We start from the raw sequence: 20,026 nt of genomic DNA, 5'->3' as shown, positions 1-20,026 counted from the left end.
AACGACTTCTCATGTCCCCTCCTGGCTCTCACTTTAGGTCTTTCCTGTCTAATGTATACCCCTCAAGTTCCCTAAATGAGCCATCACATCTCATCCTAACATAAGCCGCCTTCTTCCTCTTGACAAGAGATTCAACTTCCTTAGTAAACCACGGCTCCTGTGCCCAAAAACTTCCTCCCTGCCTGACCAGTTCTTACGCATCAAGGATCTGCAGTAGCTGTTCCTTGAATAAGATCTGTGTTTCAATTGTGCCCATCCCCTGCAGTTTCCTTCCCCATCCTAAATCCTATCTAATTGCATCATAATGGTCTTTTCCCCCAGCTATAACTCTTACATTGTGGTATATACCTATCCCTTTCCAACACTAAAGTAAACATAACCAAATTGTGGTCACTATTACCGAAGTGCTCACCTACCTCTAAATCTAACACCTGCTTTGGGTTCATTACCCAGTACCAAATCTAATGTGGCCTCACTCCTTTTTGGCTTGTTTACACATTTTGTCAGAAAATCCACCTGCACACATTGGACAAAAACCGACCCATTTAAGTACTTGAACAATGTATTCCCAGTGTATATTTGAAAAGTTAAAGTCCCCATAACAACTACCCTGTCACTCGCTCCTATCTAGGATCATCTTTGCTATCATATCCTCTACATCTCTGGAACTATTCGGAGGCCTATAGAAAACTCCCAACAGGATGACCTCTCCTTTCCTGTTTCTAATCTCAGCCCATACTACCTCAGTAGATGAGTCCTCAAACGTCCTTTCTGCAACTGTAATACTGTCCTTGATTAACAGTGCCAACCCACCACCACCATTTTCTCTGTTCTTAGTGAATCCCAGAACCTGCAATAGCCATTCCTGTCCGTGCTCTACCCTTGTCTCCGAAATGGCCACAACATCGAAATCCCAGGTATCTACCCCTGCTGCAAGTTCAACCACCTTATTCCGGATGCTGCTGGCGTTGATATAGACGTACTTCAAACCAGCTTCTTGCTTACCGGTGCTGCCTTGTGACCTTGAAACCTTATTTCTAACCTCTACTCTCAATCTCCTGTGTACTTGATCTACAACTTAGGTTCCCATCCCCCTGCTGAATTAGTTTAAATCCACTGAAGAGCATTAGCAAATCTCTCCCCAGGATATTGGTTGCCCTCTGGTTCAGGTGAAGACAATCTGGTTTGCAGAGGTCCCACCTACTCAAGAAAGAGCCCCAATTATCCAGGAATCCAAAACCCTCTCTCCTGCACCATCCCTGTAGCCATGTGTTCAACTCCTCTTTCTCCCTATTCCTCGCCTCGCTTGCATGTGGCATGGGCAACAAACCAGAGATAACAACTCTAGCTCTAAGAATGCACCCTAGTTCCCTGAATTTCTGCCTTAAATCCCCATCTCTCTTCCTACCTATGTCGTTGGTGTCTATGTGGACTACGACTTGGCGCTGCTCCCCTTCCCCATTAAGGATCCCAAAACATGATCCAAGACATCATGAACCATGGCATCTGGGAGGCAACACCAGCCATGAGTCCCTCTCGTTCCCACAGAACCTCCAATCTGTCTCCAATGACTAATGCTCTGCTCCTCTTTCTCTCTTTCCCCCCCCCCCCCCCCCCACTTCCCTTCTGAGCAACAGGGACAGACTCTGTGCCCCATTGCTTACCCCTGGTAAGTCATTTCCCCCCCCCCCCCCCCCCCAATAGTATCCAAAACAGTATACTTGTTGAGGGGAATAGCCACAGGGGATGCCTGCACTGCCTGTCCATTCCCTTTCCATTCCCTGACGGTAACCCATCTACCTCCTTTTACATGAGGTATGATTACCTCTCTGTAACTCCTCTCAATAATCCTTTCTGCCTCCCGAATGATCCAGCTCCAGTTCCCTAACGCAGTTTTTGAAATTGAAACATTGTCCCCGATCTTCACTGATTGTGGCCTGAGGGTCGGGACATGAGGATCCAGTTGCAGAGACTGGGACTTAGTCCGAGATTATGAAAGTTTATTAATCAGTCTCGAGGGGATATTAGTGTTGAAGGCTGAAGTGTAGTCAATGAGTAGGAATCTTATTTAGCTATTCTTGGTGTCAAGATGTTCTGGGGAGGAGTGAAGGGCAAGTGATATGGCATCTGACATGGATCTGTTGGTCCAATAGGCAAATTGGAGTGGGTCAAGAGTAGTGGGGAGGCTGGAGTTGATTAATGCCATGACCAGCTTTTCAAAGCACTTCATGGCCACTGGCCATTGAGACATGCTGCATGCTGCAAAGAAACTGGTCACCTTACCAGTCAGGTGCACAGAACCTTTTTTTTTGGATAGAGGAGGAGGACGGGTGGGAGACACTACCTGAGTAGTGTTTCACGTAAAGCAACCTCACTTACCCAGCAGTCCCATGTCATTCCTGCTCAGTGTGCGCCCCACCTATACATGAGGTAAGTTTTTATATATTCCAAATTTACCTTCCCGTCGGGCCTCTGAGCCTGGCTGTCGCTCCTCCCACTCCAACTGCCTCTGAGAAGTTGAAGCCTTTCACTTTATAAATGTAGAGTTTAAGCTTCTTGAATGGTTTTTCAAAGCCTCATTTTTCTATACTGATGATCAACCTTTGGCCTTTTTGCATCCTCTCTGACACCTACATTTTTTTATATAACAAGAATTACATCTTCAAATTTAGTGTAATTTGTACATTAAAGACTGCATAATGTTCGATGGCTTGTGATGTAATGTTTGATATTTTTAATTGCAATAATCTTTGCCATGATTTTTTTAAACTTTCTTTAGGTGAAGAAGCAACTGAATATTTAATTTCTATGAGACCATCTAATTTGAAGACGCTTCTGCACCATATTCTGAGTGGAAAGGAATTTAAAGTCGAGAAAAATGGTTGTTTTCTAAACTTTATTTAATTTTTGACAAAAATATGTGCATATTTATAATATTGATGAAATATACTGACCAAAGCACAATTAAGTGCACAGGAATGTCATCTATCAATGAAGGGTATTTCACAAAGTGGTTTATGACATAATTTTATGTTTTCATCAATTTGAACATCAGTTCAGATATTCAGGAAAAAATACAAATTTGATTTGGTTAAATGTCAGAATTTCAGATATCTTTTGTGCTCACTAGTGTCCAAGATTGAACTTAATGTGATATATTTCATTGTGAGGACATTATAAAATATAAAAGAAAAAATCTATACCTTGCCGTGATAACGTCTTGATAAGATCTCATCTGGAATAGCAGCTGGTTTTGATCCTCTGTGTATAATTCTGGAACAGTTTCAGAGGAGGGCCACTTGTTTTCTAGCTAGTTTCTAGCCAGTCTTGCAGAGAGATGGAACTTTTTATTAAGGAGAAGTACCGATTTCCAGGGAATATATTGAGGTCTTCAGAATTATTAAGTTGTTTAGATTCTGCTTGTGTAGGTAGGTTACTTGAGCACAGCTATATTATTTTTGCTGTTTCCATTAATAAGTATGAGTTCAGTAACGGAGAACCCTTTAGTGAATTCTGTCCTGTAGTGAAAGGATGAAAATGGGGGCATGGTTGGAGAGGCAGTGGCAGAATTTTATTCAAGCGTCAATCATCTCGTGTCAGCTAGTGAACAAGTGAGGGATCCACGTTGCCTCTTTTCATGAAGGTCTGTCCAACCACGAGCCAATGGTGAGGCATGTAGTGAGCTTTTTGGCCATTCAAGCTGACAGCTCGTGCTCTGGGGAGGCACCTATTGAAGTGGGATTGCAGAATGAACTGGGCCACAGCTAAGTGATGTGGTGGGGTTAGCCAGAAGAGAGCTACAGCAGTATAGCAAAAAGAGTGTGGGGTGACTCTCTGAGGTTCCATAATTTACTTCCCCACCATCACCTTGCCTTTCCACTGTCCAGTCTCTCAATCAGCTGTTAGTTGGCTCTGATTGAGGGGCCCTCCCTAGAGGTGACAAGCTGGCTACGCAGTTATAAGCATACCAGCAGTGGGATGAGGCCCTCAAGTAGTCATTAATTTGTCACTTAAGGGGCTCGTTTGTGATGTGTGAAGATGGGCTATGTGTTTTCCTGCTCAGAATTAATTCTAGAGTCTGGGAAGATTATGGGATTCAGGTATGCCACCTCCCCCTTCCTGCTTCTAAGTTCACCATCAGTGACAGCATGAGATTCACACCACTTTTTGGGAGTAAGAATGGAATATTGAAGTTGTTGGGCAAATAGTAGCCTGACAGAATAATATGTCTCAAGCATAATATTCCCTGCCTTGTAAACAGGAGAGCTCATTGATGGGGAAATAGTTCAAGGCAAATTTAAATATGAATGTTAAAAATTGGAATTTAAAACTTTTCCCTCAGTCTTAAATGTGATTTGAAAAAGAGCAATATGCAGGCTGTGCCTCTGACAGGAATTTGAAGAATGGTAGTCCAACAAAGGCATCCCAAACAAACTCAACAGCTTTCAAATCCTGGTGATAAGTCTTTAAAATCAAATGGTTTAACAGAGAATAAAAATGTACATCAAAGGTCCACTCACAAAATGTTTGAGAGTAAAGATGAACATCATACATTGAACATATTCCTAGAATGTCTCATTTAACGATCACAAAGCAGATACAGAATTGAAATTTATAGGGGTAAAAGCTGGAGAAATTAATCACAGTGACAACAGATGCTGATAAAGCGCATTTACAAATATGTAAACTGAAAATTGAGATGCAAGATGAAAATAGATAGAAATCAATCAACACCATTATATACAGCTTATTGGCATAAGAGTAAGACTTTTCAGAAGATATGTGGTTTCACAAAAATGTTGCAGGAAGTAAGTGTCTTCCTTTCAGGAATATGAAAAACTTTTTAGTGTCTACATAATTGGATGTAATTGAGAATTCACTTCTATTAGAACAAATTTCCAGAGTAGAGGTTTTTTTTTGTGCTTTGGTAGATGATAGATGAGTTACTTTTCAGTCTACATAATCTTGAGTTTTTTATTCTCTTGTTATGCCTGAAATTTGTTATGAGCCCAGCTGATGTTATTACTGGACAAGTCTGATCCCAGACAGAAATCTGGCTCAATAGATCATGTTTTGTTTTGGTTTCAGTAATGTAATTACTCACTGAAACATGAGCATGCAATGTTGCAGATTTGACTTTAATAATAGAACAGATGTTTGGTAGAAGATTTGTAGCTCGGGTGCTCGTTGTTTTGGTTCTGTTTGCCGAGCTGGGAATTTGTGTTGCAGACGTTTCGTCCCCTGTCTAGGTGACCACCTCAGTGCTTGGGAGCCTCCTGTGAAGCGCTTCTGTGATGTTTCCTCCGGCATTTATAGTGATTTGTATCTGCTGCTTCCGGTTGTCAGTTCCAGCTGCCCGCTGCAGTGGCCGGTATATTGGGTCCAGGTCGATGTGCTTGTTGATTGAATCAGTGGATGAGTGCCATGCCTCTAGGAATTCCCTGGCTGTTCTCTGTTTGGCTTGTCCTATAATAGTAGTGTTGTCTCAGTCGAACTCATGTTGCTTGTCATCTGAGTGTGTGGCTAGTAAGGATAGCTGGTCATGTCGTTTCGTGGCTAGTTGGTGTTCATGGATGTGGATCGTTAGCTGTCTTCCTGTTTGTCCTATGTAGTGTTTTGTGCAGTCCTTGCATGGGATTTTGTACACTACATTGGTTTTGTTCATGCTGGGTATTGGGTCCTTCGTCCTGGTGAGTTGTTGTCTGAGAGTGGCTGTTGGTTTGTGTGCTGTTATGAGCCCTAGTGATCGCAGTAGTCTGGCTGTCAATTTGGAAATGTTTTTGATGTATGGTAGTGTGGCTAGTCCTTTGGGTTGTGGCATGTCCTCATTCTGTTGTCTTTCCCTTAGGCATCTGTTGATGAAATTGCGTGGGTATCCGTTTTTGGTGAATATATTGTATAGGTGTTCTTCTTCCTCTTTTTGCAGTTCTGGTATACTGCTGTGTGTTGTGCCCTTTTGAGTAGTGTCTTGATGCAACTTCTTTTGTGTGTGTTGGGGAGGTAGCGGCAGATACAAATCACAAAAATGCCGGAGGAAACATCACAGAAGCGCTTCACAGGAGGCTCCCAAGCACTGAGGATGTCACCTAGACAGGGGACGAAACGTTTGCAACACAAATTCCCAGCTCGGCGAACAGAACCACAACAATACAACAGAAGTTTGTTAACCAAACAAAATGAAGATAAAATAGAATAGACCAAACTCTTTACATAAAATACATATTTGGAGATTTGTAAATGCATAGTAGAAATCACATCTCATTAATTAACTTGGAGGCAATGGCTAGTAGTATCATTGCTGGACTATTAATTCCGAGATCCAAGAAATGTTCTGGAATCCAAATTCCAATTCTGCAATGGCAGATGGTGAAATTTGAATTCAATAAAAATCTGTTATTAAAAGGCTAATGACCACAAAACCATTATTGTTTGTCACGCATGTTCTTCATGGAAGGTAAATGCCAGAATTAGCTGATTTAGCCTGCATGTGACTCCAGACCCACAGCAATGTCATTGACTCTTAACTGTCGTCTGGACAATTTGGGTTGGGCAATAACTGCTAGTCTAGCCAGTGACACCTACAATCCTGTGAATTAATAAAAAATATTCCAAAACGCTCCTTTACAGATTCTAAAACACACCTTAACATTACCCAAAAAAATGCCCATATTGTACCCACGCCAGAGAAAAGCTTAATATGACAACTTGATGGGTTTAAGTTAACTGTGACCTTAAGCTTACAGACTAGAAGATCTGTTTTGCTGGAGCTTTTTGGCATTTGTGTATAAATGTTCTCTGCATTCTTCAGGTTTTACAAATTAGATTAGATTAGATTACTTACAATGTGAAAACAGGCCCTTCGGCCCAACAAGTCCACACCGAAGAGCAACCCACCCAGACCCATTCCCCTACATTTATCCAAACATTCTAGTCTGGGAATATTACCAAATTTCTTCTTCTAAGGAAATCAATTTTTGCTGTCGTCTCTTAGGAGAGCTGTTTATTACGTCCATTTTCATCCAAGGACTTGTGAACTACCCTAAATGGAAGATCAAACTTTTTTTCCTCTAAGTTATAGGCATTTTCCTGTAGCTTAACATATTCCATAATATTCTAAGAGAAACCTGATACGCAAATTTTTTTTACCTTGTTTGGCTGTGAACCATCCTAATATGCGTACAAAACTCATTGGCTCTGAAAGTTAGCTGTTTCAAAATAACCTATCGAAATAACCGAGGCTACATAAATGCTGACAAGTTGATCTTCAGACACACAAAAACCGATATATGATTAATTCATAAATCCAAACTTAAATGAGGTTAAAATATGTATAAATCTTAGTTTACATTATAACATAAAGGTTGTCGGTGTTTATAAACTAGCAGGAACCATTAAGGACACTCAACTACTTCATCCTTGTATACTGTTGTGAAGTGAAGAAAAGAATCAAGAAAATGAAAACAATTCCAAGTTGGAGAGGCCAGATAGCTGGACAAACTAGGTTATATTTAGGGATGGACTGGAAATTTTTTGTTCATTTTTTGCTTTGGAGAAATAAATACTGCTGTGCAACTAATATTGAAGTTTAAAGGGGTGGCAGGATGGCTCAGTGGTTAGCACTGCTGCCTCACAGCGCCAGGCACCTGGGTTCGATTCCAACCTCAGGTTACTCTTTGGAGGTGTGGACTTGTTGGGATTCTATTCTATTAATTTCCAGTGATAGGATTGTATTTTGGTAGTATTGCCTTGGCATTATTTGAAGAATTATTAACCAATTTAAAATAAACAATTAAAGTCTATATTAGTGCATTAATAACTGCAGGTTAATTTAAACCATTTGTCATTTTGTTTTGAGGAGCAACTTCATGCATCAAATCATACTCTACTATTCAGCAGTCTATCATCTTATGTTGGTTGAAATGTCTTAAGAATGAAATCCATGTATGTGAATAAGTTTTTATTTTGTTTATATTTCACCTTCATGCCTCAGTGCGACGTTTTTAAATTCATTGAAGGGATCTAGGTGTCAGTGGCAAGGCCACCATTTATTGCCCTGGAAAAGATGTCAATGAACTGCTTTCTTGAACTTCTGCAGTCCTGGGTTTAGGGATACCTACACAATATTTTAAAAGCCCTGTCTTATTTCCTGTAATTCAGTTTGAAGTTTTGTTACAACCTATTTTTAGATGCAACTGTTATCCAATAAGTATAATTTATTTATCTTTTTTTAACTGTGACCATTTTATTTGTCTATCTATAGTTGATCATTCTACCTGGAAACATGTTTCAATTCATGATGTAGATCATACAGGGGCGACAAAAAGTGAGAGAGCTGGAATTAGCCAGTTGAAGGTTGAAATGAAGCAGGTGAGCAGCTCATTTCTCTGATGTATGTCTTGTATACATAAGCATTTCTAAATGCTGTTAAAAGATAAAGGTGATTGCCCATTGTCAAATAGATAAGATTCAGCCTTGGTGTGGTTAATTTGCCATTTGCAAATGGGGTGCACTGCATTGGCACTTGTAGGCACCAAAGTTTATACATTCACGAGGGTGCTTGGTATAGTTTCTATTCCTATCACCTGTTAGAAAATGCAAGGACTTGATAATTTCTTTTTGCCAGTTATCACTGAAGAAACCTTTGAAACTCTAGTGACAAAACCTTTGGAGTCATCCTTAGCATAAATGATTTGTCCAGATTTTGTGCTAACAGCCAATAGGATGTCCTGTTTGTTGTGAAGAAATCGAGCTGCATCATACAACATCCACTGGTGTGGAGTTAGAAGTGGCATCTGAAAATTTCTTTCCTTGTTGCTGTAGTCTGCTACAAGCTTCACCTAAGCCAATATTTTGCACAGAGACTCAGCATTAAAATGCATACCCACTAAATATCCAGTGAAGCTGCCAGAAAAAAAAGTTGTTTGAAGAAGAAAAAGCAAAGATTTATTACTGCATAATGTTGACCAATGTTAATTTCCTGTATGATAGTGAATTATATTTAAAAAATCGTTAACCTCACTTACCCATTTGTGATGAACAAAGAACAAAGAAAATTTACAGCCCAGGAACAGGCCCTTCGGCCCTCCAAGCCTGAGCCGATCCAAATGTACTATCAAAACCTGTTGGTCAATTCCTAACCATCTGTATCTGTCTGCTCCCCACCTACTCATGCCTTTGTCCAGATGCATCTTAAATGAATCTGCCATGCCTGCCTCTCCCACCTCTGCTGGCAACGCATTCCAAACACCCACCACCCTCTGTGTGAAGTACTTGCCACATGTATCCCCCTTAAACTTTCCACCTCTCACCTTGAAAGCATGACTTCTCGTTATTGAATTCTTTACCCTGGAAAAAAGCTTGTCTCTATCCACCCTGTCTGTACCCTTCATGATTTTGTAAACCTCAATCAGGTCCCTTTCAATCTCCTTTTTTCTAATGAAAATAAACCCAACCTACTCAACCTTTCTTTATAGCCAGCACCTTCCATACCAGGCAACATCCTCGTAAACCTTCTCTGCACCCTCTCCAAAGCGTCCACATCCTTTTGGTAATATGGCGACCAGAACTGTACACAGTATTCTAAATGCGGCCGAACCAATGTCTTGTACAATTTTAACATGATTTGCCAGCTCTTATACTCAATACTCCGTTCAACGAAGGCAAGCATACTATATGCCCTTTTGACCACACTATCCACCTGTGCAGTAACCTTCAGGATACAATGGACTTGATCTCTCTGCCCATCAACTTTTCCCAAGGCTCTTCTGTTCATTGTATAATTCACTCCAGAATTAGTCTTGCCTAAATGCATCACCTCACATTTGTCTGGATTGAAAACCATCTGCCACTTTTCCACCCAACTCTCCAGTCTATCTATATCCTCCTGTATTCTCTGACAGTCCCTTATGCTTTCTGCTACTCCACCTATCTTCGTGTCATCTGCAAACTTGCTGATCATACCAACAGTGCCTCTTCCAGATCATTTATGTATGTTACAAACAACAGTGGCCCCAAAACTGACCCCTGCGGAACACCGCTAGTCACCTTTTCTCCATTTCGAGAAACTCTCTTCAACTACTACTCTCTGTCTCCTGTTGCTCAACCAATTCTTTACCACCTAGCTAGAACACCTTGCACACCATGTGACTTCACTTTCTCCATTAGTCTGCCATGGGGAACCTTCTCAAATGCCTTACTAAAGTCCATGTATATGACATCAACAGCCCTTCCTTCATCTATCAACTTGGTCACTTCCTCAAAGAACTCTATTAAGTTGGTAAGGCACGATCTACCCCACACAAAACCATGTTGTCTATCACTGATAAGCCCATTTTTTTTCTAAATATAAATAGATGCTATCCCTCAGTACCTTCTCCAGCAACTTTTCCACCACTGACATCAAGCTCACTAGTCTGTAGTTACCCAGAATATCCCTACTACCCTTCTTGTACAGGGGGACAACATGAGCAACCCTCCAGTCCTCCGGCATCTCACCTGTATTTAAGGTGACTGCTGAGATAGGACTGAAAACTGAGTATTGAGAGATTGTGGTCAGCAGGATTGGTTTGGCTTGTGTGGAAAGGTGGACAGTATGGTGCATTTAGGATATGGCTACCAGATGAGCCATTAGAATGCCATCCTAAAGAGCATTATGTCTTACTGTTAGCTTAATGTTCATTAATATTCTTTCTCATCCTCTGAAGAGGTATTGAGCTATGTGCCTTTAACTTCTGAAAGAGATACTTACTATTTACCTGCAGTTGGCAGGTCACAGATATTTCACACAGGTGACCAATCACTGCTGTTTTTTAAGAGCAGACAGCTGTGTAGACTTTGTTACAGGAAGGCCAGTCGAATGAGGAACCTCTGATACTTCTACACTATGTTGTGTAGAATACAGCAGCCCTCGTTCTTGGGAGCATGGCTGGTGTATATCGAAGGACGTCTCCAGATTTGCCAAGCACAGCTTCCGCATCCTAATTATTTGTTTGTTATTTAATATACTTGTTAACTAGGTTTAACTATTAAAACCAATAGCTTCTGTGCCTCACTGTTTAGATGCATAACTGTCATCACCCATCTTTCAAGTAGATGGTCCTCGTTTTCAAGTAACTAGCCAGTTAGTGCATTCTGAGTATGAAAAGGTCATGGAGGGTTGGATTGGAAAACATGTCCTCCCTGGAAATCTTGCACCAGCATTTTCTTTTTCGTGCTTTCAAACCTTGTAACTTGATTTTTGGTGTGTGCACTCAATGTTGCCTTTCAGCCATGGGAATGAGTAAGACCCTCGAACCTAAGCATTGGCTCATTCTGGCTGGCATCATCACTGTGTTACGACAGTGTAAACCTCTCTGCTAATTTAAACCAGCCACACAGAAAAGATTCACCCTGTGCTGTAATCTGTTAAAATTCGAGAGGCAAAGAGCTATCCTAGAGATCTCAATTTAAAGTAAAAATTAACAGCTTTGTTCTTAAGTCCTATGGACAACATTAAAACCAACAACTATTTACTTCTTTCTCTTAAACCTATCTTTTACCTCCCACTCTACAATACTAGTCTGATTTTTTTAAAAAGTCCCTATTAAGATTTACAAAAAAAAAGTTTCAAAATCAGTCAGCTTCGCTGATTCTCCTTTATAGATTTTCCTCTGTAGATTCTCTCCAGGTTGTCCTCAATGTTCTACTGCTCAAACTCCCCACAGACAGGTACCTTTCAGAGAGCTCTTCAACCAGCAGTCTACATTTGTTGGTCTTTGGCATTTCTCCTGCTAACTGTTCAAAATGTCTGGTTTTATACCCAAAAGTATCTGCTTGTTTTATTGGTTTTAATAATATCAAAATACTAAATTCAAATTTGATTGGATTTTGGTAGTTGGGGCATAACTTAAACTGATTGACCAAATTTGAATTTGTCTTTGTTTCATGGCAACCAGTTGCTGCTATTTGTTTCGACCAAGTGTTACATTGTCACCTTGCTCAGGACTCTGTACTTTGTCAGACCTTGCTAGCTTTCCAACTGTTAAAAATACAGTACACCTCCATAAAAATTGTGAAAGTGTTTGTAATTAACTGCCCTGGCAAACATGACATTTATCACCTGTGTGATGCATTTGTGCATGGCTGACTGAGAATTCCTGTATGTCTGTTGCATGTCCCTCGAAGGAGCCTGGAAGAAATGTTGTACAAATCATTCTGCTATAACGTGTGTTTCGTTAATGCGAATTTACTGTAATGCATTTGAAAAACTGGGGACACTTTCTAAAGCGCAAACTTTTAAAATACGTGTTGGTTATAAAGTAATTACATTGTCAACACTTTAAGCGCTGTTTCTAAAGTGCGATTTTTCTATCACGCATGATTGCAGAGGAATGCAACCATTGCGTTACAGAAGAACTACCTGTCTATGACAAGATATAAAGTGGAAATGGACAAACCTCCAACTTTGTAAAAGTGACAGGCATGTGCTGAAAATCCCCTCAGGCAATAGATATTGCCTTCACAGGAATGAAAGTTAGTTCTCAAGTATTATGAGCAAAATACTTACACTTAGGCATGGAGGGAAGGTGTGAGATTTCATTACTTATAGGGATTTCTTGTCTGTCATTTGTTCAGCCCCTTTGTTTGCTGCTGTGCTGTTCCTAGAATTCAATGACTAGTTGCAACAAGCTTGCGAAATCCGTTCAATGACTGTTATATTTGAAAATCCCAATCTTTAAAAACCTGCTAACCACTTTCTAACATGTTTAATTTGGCAACCTGCCTTTCCCAAGTGGTCTTCTTGCATATAACTGAATATGATGCAGTTAAATTTAAAAATTCCAATTGTTTTCCAATGTAGTACCAATGTGTGTCCTTAATCAACTAATTGTCTCCCATAACCTCCCACTCTGAAGTTGAAGTTTCACCCAGCTCCCAGGTTTCCCGTAAATGACACAATGCTGAAATGAATTTCTAATTACTGTAAGTTGGTCCACTGAAGCTGTGCAAAGTGTTTGAACAGCTGGTAAGCATGATGAGTGATGAGTGCTGTCTAATTTAAAATCTGAGTCACAATCTCTGATAGTGATAGATGAAGGTGGGGAATTACTGTAAAATCACTCATGGCGATCATTCAGTTATTGGTTCTATGTTATTAAAGCACAATTCGTATTTTTGTCCAAAAGATCTCTGCAATATCCTGATAGAACTTGTTTTGCATTGAAGCACAGTTTTGGTTATTGATTATGACTGACTTTAATTTCACTTCCCTCTACCACACTCAGTATTTGATTTCAACAGAGAAGAGACTGCTTGCAGTTTACCACAAGTATTTTCAAACAGAGAAGATTCGAGGTTATACACATGAAAATGACAGTGATTTATATAACAGGAATATAACATTATGCGCTATATCCTTATTTATGTGAGGATAGAGATTAAAATATCATGCATGGATGTGGGAAACACATAATATGTACGTGTTTTGGCAGTCTGACAGCTGTGGAGTTGAGATAGCAATGATTCTGCCATTTTATAAAATTATATTGCACCATGACAGTGTCTCACTCAATGTGTAGATTTCATGTGACTAAATATCTGGTATTTTTTTCCCTGTTTGTAGATGGATTCACGTAGATTTTCTGCTGGTGTAACGAATAAGGAGGTGACATGTTTGTAGCTGGAACTATAGCTTCCACAACTTTAATCTCTTTTTTTTTAAATCTGCCTCAACATCTAACTACTTCTCCACAAAGCATTAAACACTGTGCATTGGTTTGAAGATGCAACTTAACCATCAGTTCAAAGTTTTTAATTAAAACAATAGTGCATCACAGATAGTGTTCTCTGTTACAAGACATGTAATTGTTGCATGCAATGATTTGGTTGCACTTTTATCTGATTGCACGCATTCCATGTTTTAATCTTTCTCCCTCCTATTTAACTTAATTTTTCACCATTCTCCCTCAGTATCACCAACTTATTCATCAGAGAGCAACAAAATAACTTCCCTTCACGCTTTCCCATTCATTCTTATCTTGGAAGCACTTGGAAAACAGTGGCAGGATTGAATAGAGTCAAAAACAAAAACAGAAATTGCTGGAAAAGCTCAGCAGGTCTGGCAGCATCTTAGCAGAGAAATCAAGGTTAACATTTCAGGTCTAGTAACCCTTTCTCAGAATAGTTAGCATGAATTTACAAAAGAAATCGTGCTTGAAAAATTTACTGGAATTCTTTTGAGGATGTAACTTAATGAGGGACAGCCAGTGGATGTGTTTTATTAGGACTTTCAGAAGGCTTTCAACAAAGTTCCACCTAAGAGATTAGTGTGTAAAGTCAAAACACATGAAATTTGGAAGTAATGTATTGAAATGGATAGAAAACTGATTGGCAGACAGAAAACAAAAAGAAGGAATAAATAGGCATTTTTCTGAATGGCAGGCCGTGATGGGGGTACTCCAGGAAGCAGAGCTAAGACCCTAGCTATTCACTATGTATATGGATGATTTAGATGAAGGAACTTAATATAATTTCTCCAAATTTACAGATGAGCCTAAGCTGGGTGTGAGATGATCTGTGATGAGGATGCAGAGATACTTCAGTATGATTTGGACAGGCAGAGTGAGTAGGTAAATGTATGGCAGATGCAGTATGATGTAGATGAATTTGAGGTTGGCAAAAATAAGAAAGCAAATTATTATCTAAATGGCTCTGAATGAGAGAAGGCAATGTACTTTGAGAACCAGATGCACCAATCACTAAGGTAAGCATGCAGGTGCAGCAGACAGTCAAGAAGGCAAATACTTTGTTGGCCTTCAAAATGAGTCGATGCAAGTACAGGAACATGGAGGTCTTTTTGCAATTATCAGAGCCTTGGTGACATCTTGGTGGATTATTGTGTGCAGCTTTGGTTTCCTTATCTGAAGAAGAATGTTCTTACTCTAATGGAAGTGCAGCAAATATTTACCAGACTGATTCCTGGTTTAGCAGGGCTAACATAAGAGAAGGTGAATTAGTTAAAATTATACTCGCTGGACTTCAGAAGAATGAAGAGAGACCTCTCGGAAATCTATAAAATTCTAACGAAACTAGACAGGGTAGATGCAGGGAGAATGTTCGTGATGGCAGGGAGGTTTAGAACCAGGGGTCACAGTCTAAGTATATGGAGTGAACTATTTAGGGCGGAGATAAGGAGAGAGTCTTCACCCAGAGAATGGTGAATCTTTGGAATTTGCTATCTCAGAATGCAGCCGAAACTAAAACATTGTATGATTTCAAGGAGTTGGATATGGTGCTTGGGGTTAAGTGTATCAAAGGATGTGGGGAATAAGCAAGAACAAACTATTGAGTTGGATGATCAGCCATGATCATAATAAATAGTTGAGCAGGTTTGAATAGCCAAATGGCCTATCCTCCTATTTTTTCTGTTTTTGTTTCTTCTAGTCAGGTAGATGTAGAAGACCACTAGAAGAATCGCAGTGAAGGAGGTTGATATCCTGGCCAATATCTAACCCTCAACCAGCAATACAAACTGGATCAGAACTTTCCTGCTGGCTTAATGATCCCAATGTCAGGATCAAATAGGGATCAGGTCCAAACACCATCTTGGCAGCACCTGTCCCTGAATTGACTAATTTTGGTTCGAAAGAGAGGCTTGTGAAGTAGGATGGCCAATAGCAGTTAACATGTAAGAAGCTTTCTCTCTCTCTACAGTTGAAACTAGATAGGTCATGAGGCTCTCTCGCACCTTCCTGGAATGCTTGGAAACCCTCAAGAATCAGCATCTGACAATAGGTTTTAAGAGGCCTTTGAGGGTGCTTAATTAGTTATGTAATACTTTCAGAAAGGTAGCTCTATTACTGCACTTCCTGCCAATCTTGTCTTTTTGAAAGCAGTCCAGAAGCAGGATGGTGCTGGCAAATAACACTTTGGTCAGTGGTGCATATTTCCACATGCTCCTGTCTCCCTGCTCATCCCCATTGTGTCCAAAAACCCTAGCCCACTGTCATTTATTTTATTGTTACTTTGTGCATAACTGTTGGTGACTATATTTACCTACATTACAGTGATGTCTATACTTCAGAAATTCACTGTTAGTTGTTAAGTGTTTTGGAATACCCTGACGATGCAAAAGATGCTATATGAATGCGAGCTAATTGTTTTCCTTTTTTTTTGGTAAGCACAATAAATTATTCTATCAGAACCTTTGAGCATAACTTGACCCTTTGATTAAGTTGTTGCCATGCAGAGAGAAAAAGGAGTTGGAGTCTGAAACAAAATAAGAAATAATAAATATGCAGTAAAGATTGTTCAGCATATAAAGAAAATTGAATCAGTGTTTCAAGTGAGGCCTGATATAATCCTAACAGAAACCTAATCACTTGCAGGTTTACAGGTATTTCTGTCCTAATGACATTTTTAACCATGGATTTTAATTTTGCTTTTTGCATGAAGTCACAAAAATGAACTGACCACTTTCCTCATAATTTTCATACCTTCAATATTTGAAGTCACTAACTTTCAATTTGCTTTGACAGGCCAGAAAACAGCAAAATTATTTTATATATTCTGGTATGTTCTTTAACCTAACATATATTGTTTCCCATCCTTGTAGACGGGATCCCAGATGACATCTGAAATTATGCCTGGTGAAATGCAAGAGGTAACAACTATTAATATTAGTAATATTGTATAACATTTATTAATTCTTTTGGTAATTAAGTTGTTACTCAGTTGCGTCTTCTCAATCTGTCAGAATCATTGTGCATCAACTGCATTATACATCTAGTTGATATCTGCATGCCTTACCTCAAATCAAAAAAATGTATTAAATAGCATTGTCGGATCCGAGGTAGAAATACGCTGTGACAACTGAGCATGGTCTGCTGCTTGTAAGAATGCTTCTGCAAAGTAATTTTAGATGGTTTCTGTGATATAATGAGATTCATATAAATAATGATGATGTAACTAAGTCAGACATAAGTAAGACAGATGACAGCAGTCTAAAATGAGCATGTGAAGAGAGACGCTTTAGACACTACATTCAAATATAAATAACTACTGTAAACAACATGGAGATTTCACGCGCGCACACACTTTTTTTGTGGGCATCAACAATTGTAAAGGTAGTGCTTATATTTAATGTTCTCAGCTCCCAAATGCTGCTTCCTGTTATTTTTGTGGGAACTGGGCACCTTTCGTTTTGATGGACAGAAAGAGAATTCTCAGTTTGTGGTCATGATTGCATTCTTAGTTTCAGATTTCTGATCTTCTGAAGTGAGAGAGCTTCTTGAAATAGCAACTTGTTTGTATTTTTTATCTGCTGAGTTCAATGTGACCAGGCTTGATGCAAGTAGGTCATAGTTTCATCTTCTAAATGATTCTGACGAAGATGTAGATCCGATAGGAAATGAAAACTTTTCACGCCTCTGGGGAGAACTGGTTTTGTTTCATTTTTGGGAAAGTTGTTACTTTCAGCACAGGGTGTCTATTTTCTCATCCACATAAGCTTCATGAAACTTGGCCAACCTCTATGTGGCTGGGCGATACCTGTGGCCATCTTAAATCAGTGTTATAAATGCTGACATTTTTCAGACTTGTTGCTTCCTAACCTTAACCCTTGCAGGGATGTTCTATGGCAAGGGAGATTTGAAGGAAGTGCTTTTTTAATGTTCTTTTTGATCTATACCAGCTGTTTAGCAGAATAGGAGTTCTTTTTACTGGGAAAAGGGATTATGAAAGTACAAAAAACAGACTGCTAGAAAGTTGTGATGTGGAGGTGCCAGTGTTGGACTGGGATGGACAAAGTTAAAAATCACACAACATCAGGTTATAGTCCAACAGGTTTATCTGGAAGTACTACCTTTCAGACTGCTGCTCCTTCTTCAGGTAACTAGCAGGGCAGGATCATAAGGTACAGAATTTATAGCAAAAGATCTGTGTCATGCATTTAGAATGATATATTGAACAAACCTAGATCACTGTTAAGTCTTTCACTTTTTGGAATGGGTTGCGGTTTCGGTTCGTTAATGTGTAAATCCCAGAACTACTTTTAGGTCGCATTCTTGAGATACTTAGTTTTATTGAAAAGAGGGTGACATCTCAGCTCAGACAATGTATTAAAGGTGTGAGGTTAGAGTCTGTCTGATCCCAACCTTGAGTCAGACTGGTTCTACTTCCAAAGTAGGAATTTATAAAATGTTATATGGATTGACTGCCTGCAGGTTGTGTGTTTTTTGAGCAAAAGTAGAATGTATCTGCAAATGCAAATTCATCCTATAGATGAGTGTGTGTGTGTGTGTTTGTGTAGTGGAGTATAAGCCTGTGAGAGGGTGTGTATGTGGGTATGAGTGCAGGGAGTATATGTGTGTGTCTGAAAGAGTGTGTGTGAATATGTAAGAGAATGTGTGTATGTGAGAGAGAGTGTGTGTATAGTGTAGTGGGGTCACCTGCAGTGTGACATGAGCCCAAGTCCCAGTTGAGGCCATCCTCATGGGTATCGAACTTGGCTATCAGCTTCTGCTCGTCCACTCTGTGTTGTTGCATATCCCTTTGGAGGATATAAAGCCTTAACTTGTCTCAAGAATGTGACTTAAAAGAAGTTCTGGGATTTACATATTAATGAACTGAAACCTTCAACTCATTCCAAAAGATGACTGACTTAACAGTGATCTAGGTTTGTTCAATATATCGTTTTAATTGCATCGCACTGTGATCTTTTGCTATAAATTCTGTGTCTTATGATCTTGCCCCACTAGTTGAAGGCACAGTGCTCTGAAAGCTCGTACTTCCAAATAAACCTGGTGTTGTATGCTTTTTAACTCTTAAGAAGTTGAACAATGCAGGCTAAGTATTATCGACAAATAATGAAGACTCAGTTTCAAGGTACTTTGCACCAGTCACATGCATTGCTCCACAGACTGTTTTGATATGCTACTATTCATAGGAATTGACAGATAAATACCGTGAATTTTATCATGGTGTAAGATGGGAAGCATTTTGGTAACCATTTTATTTTTATAAATGCATAAAGTATTTGTATGATGTAGCAGATTAAACTATTTAATTTGCAATGCATAATTAAACTTGCCATTTCTATGAATAAATTTAATTATCACAACTTGATGATTACATCATAATTTAGTTACATTTGCCTTTGGCTACTGATTACTGTGAGCAATCTCGTGTTTGTGTGATAATGAAAGCTAAAACATTGAGCAGCCTAAATTGCTTTACTTTATCTTAAAATATACTGGAACATTCTTTGTAAGCACATAACAAAATGTTCCATAAGTTACAGCAGATAAGAAAGCTCTCCAATGTGGCTGAGACCTTCACCAGTATTCAGTTGGAGGATAGTGATTTCGTTGATGCACGCTTTGGACAATGGCTGCGGCGAAGGCGCATTGATGGCGCACTCAACAGAGTCCCAGTTGGTTTTTATCAGCGAGTCTGGAAAATCTTACAGAAGGTCAGTGAATTTATCAGTGCTTCAGTAGAATGTTTTTTTTAGAAAAAAATGTTTTCTAAATTCATTTTTGAAAAGAGAAAATCTGTCATAATGGATCTGGTTTATGCAGTGTCGAGGATTGGCTTTTGAAGGTAATGTTCTCCAATCAACTACAACGGAAGAGGTAAACCACATCTGTTTTATATTAGCCTTCAACGGTTTAGTTTGTCTCAATGATCTATATTATCCTATATTATCCAAACATGCCAATTTAGTCTGAAAACAAAAATGCGAAAGAATCAAAGTTATAATTTCGGTTTGATGAATTTTCATCAGAATTGGAAAATGTTTGGGATATGAAGCTGTTTTATTCCAATTTTTAAAGACTTCCATAAACATTGATTTTCCACTGTTGCAGGCAATGCCGATGCTCACCATTTGCGCACGCACCATCACAATTAATATAAAATTAATTAGAGGCTTTGAGCACTTACAGTGTGAGGGAAAAGAGGAGGGGAGAAAAGAACAAAAGACATCATCTGTGTTAGGGTGGAAGATAGGAGAGACAAAATGATAGAAGCGATTGATGATGCAAGATTG

At 39.3% G+C, this 20,026-nt stretch overlaps 1 protein-coding gene across 9 annotated transcripts in view; it reads left to right on the top strand.

Annotated features, from left to right (window-relative positions):
- The window catches only part of phka1a (phosphorylase kinase, alpha 1a (muscle)), a 111,253-nt gene that overhangs the window by 87,509 nt on the left and 3,718 nt on the right, over positions 1-20,026 (top strand). For 6 of the 9 annotated variants that reach the window (XM_072594942.1, XM_072594941.1, XM_072594946.1 and 3 more), the window contains 6 exons: positions 2,780-2,881; positions 8,261-8,367; positions 13,601-13,642; positions 16,592-16,639; positions 19,271-19,447; positions 19,557-19,610. In XM_072594942.1, the coding sequence (XP_072451043.1) occupies positions 2,780-2,881; positions 8,261-8,367; positions 13,601-13,642; positions 16,592-16,639; positions 19,271-19,447; positions 19,557-19,610 (530 nt within the window). The remainder of the gene's footprint in view (positions 1-2,779; positions 2,882-8,260; positions 8,368-13,600; positions 13,643-16,591; positions 16,640-19,270; positions 19,448-19,556; positions 19,611-20,026) is intronic. The other 3 variants (XM_072594943.1, XM_072594945.1, XM_072594944.1) reach the window with 3 other exon arrangements.

Source organism: Chiloscyllium punctatum, chromosome 25, assembly GCF_047496795.1.
Source record: "Chiloscyllium punctatum isolate Juve2018m chromosome 25, sChiPun1.3, whole genome shotgun sequence".
Lineage (NCBI taxonomy): Eukaryota > Metazoa > Chordata > Chondrichthyes > Orectolobiformes > Hemiscylliidae > Chiloscyllium > Chiloscyllium punctatum.
Note: the sequence above shows the minus strand (reverse complement) of the source record. Positions and strands in the feature narration are given on the sequence as shown.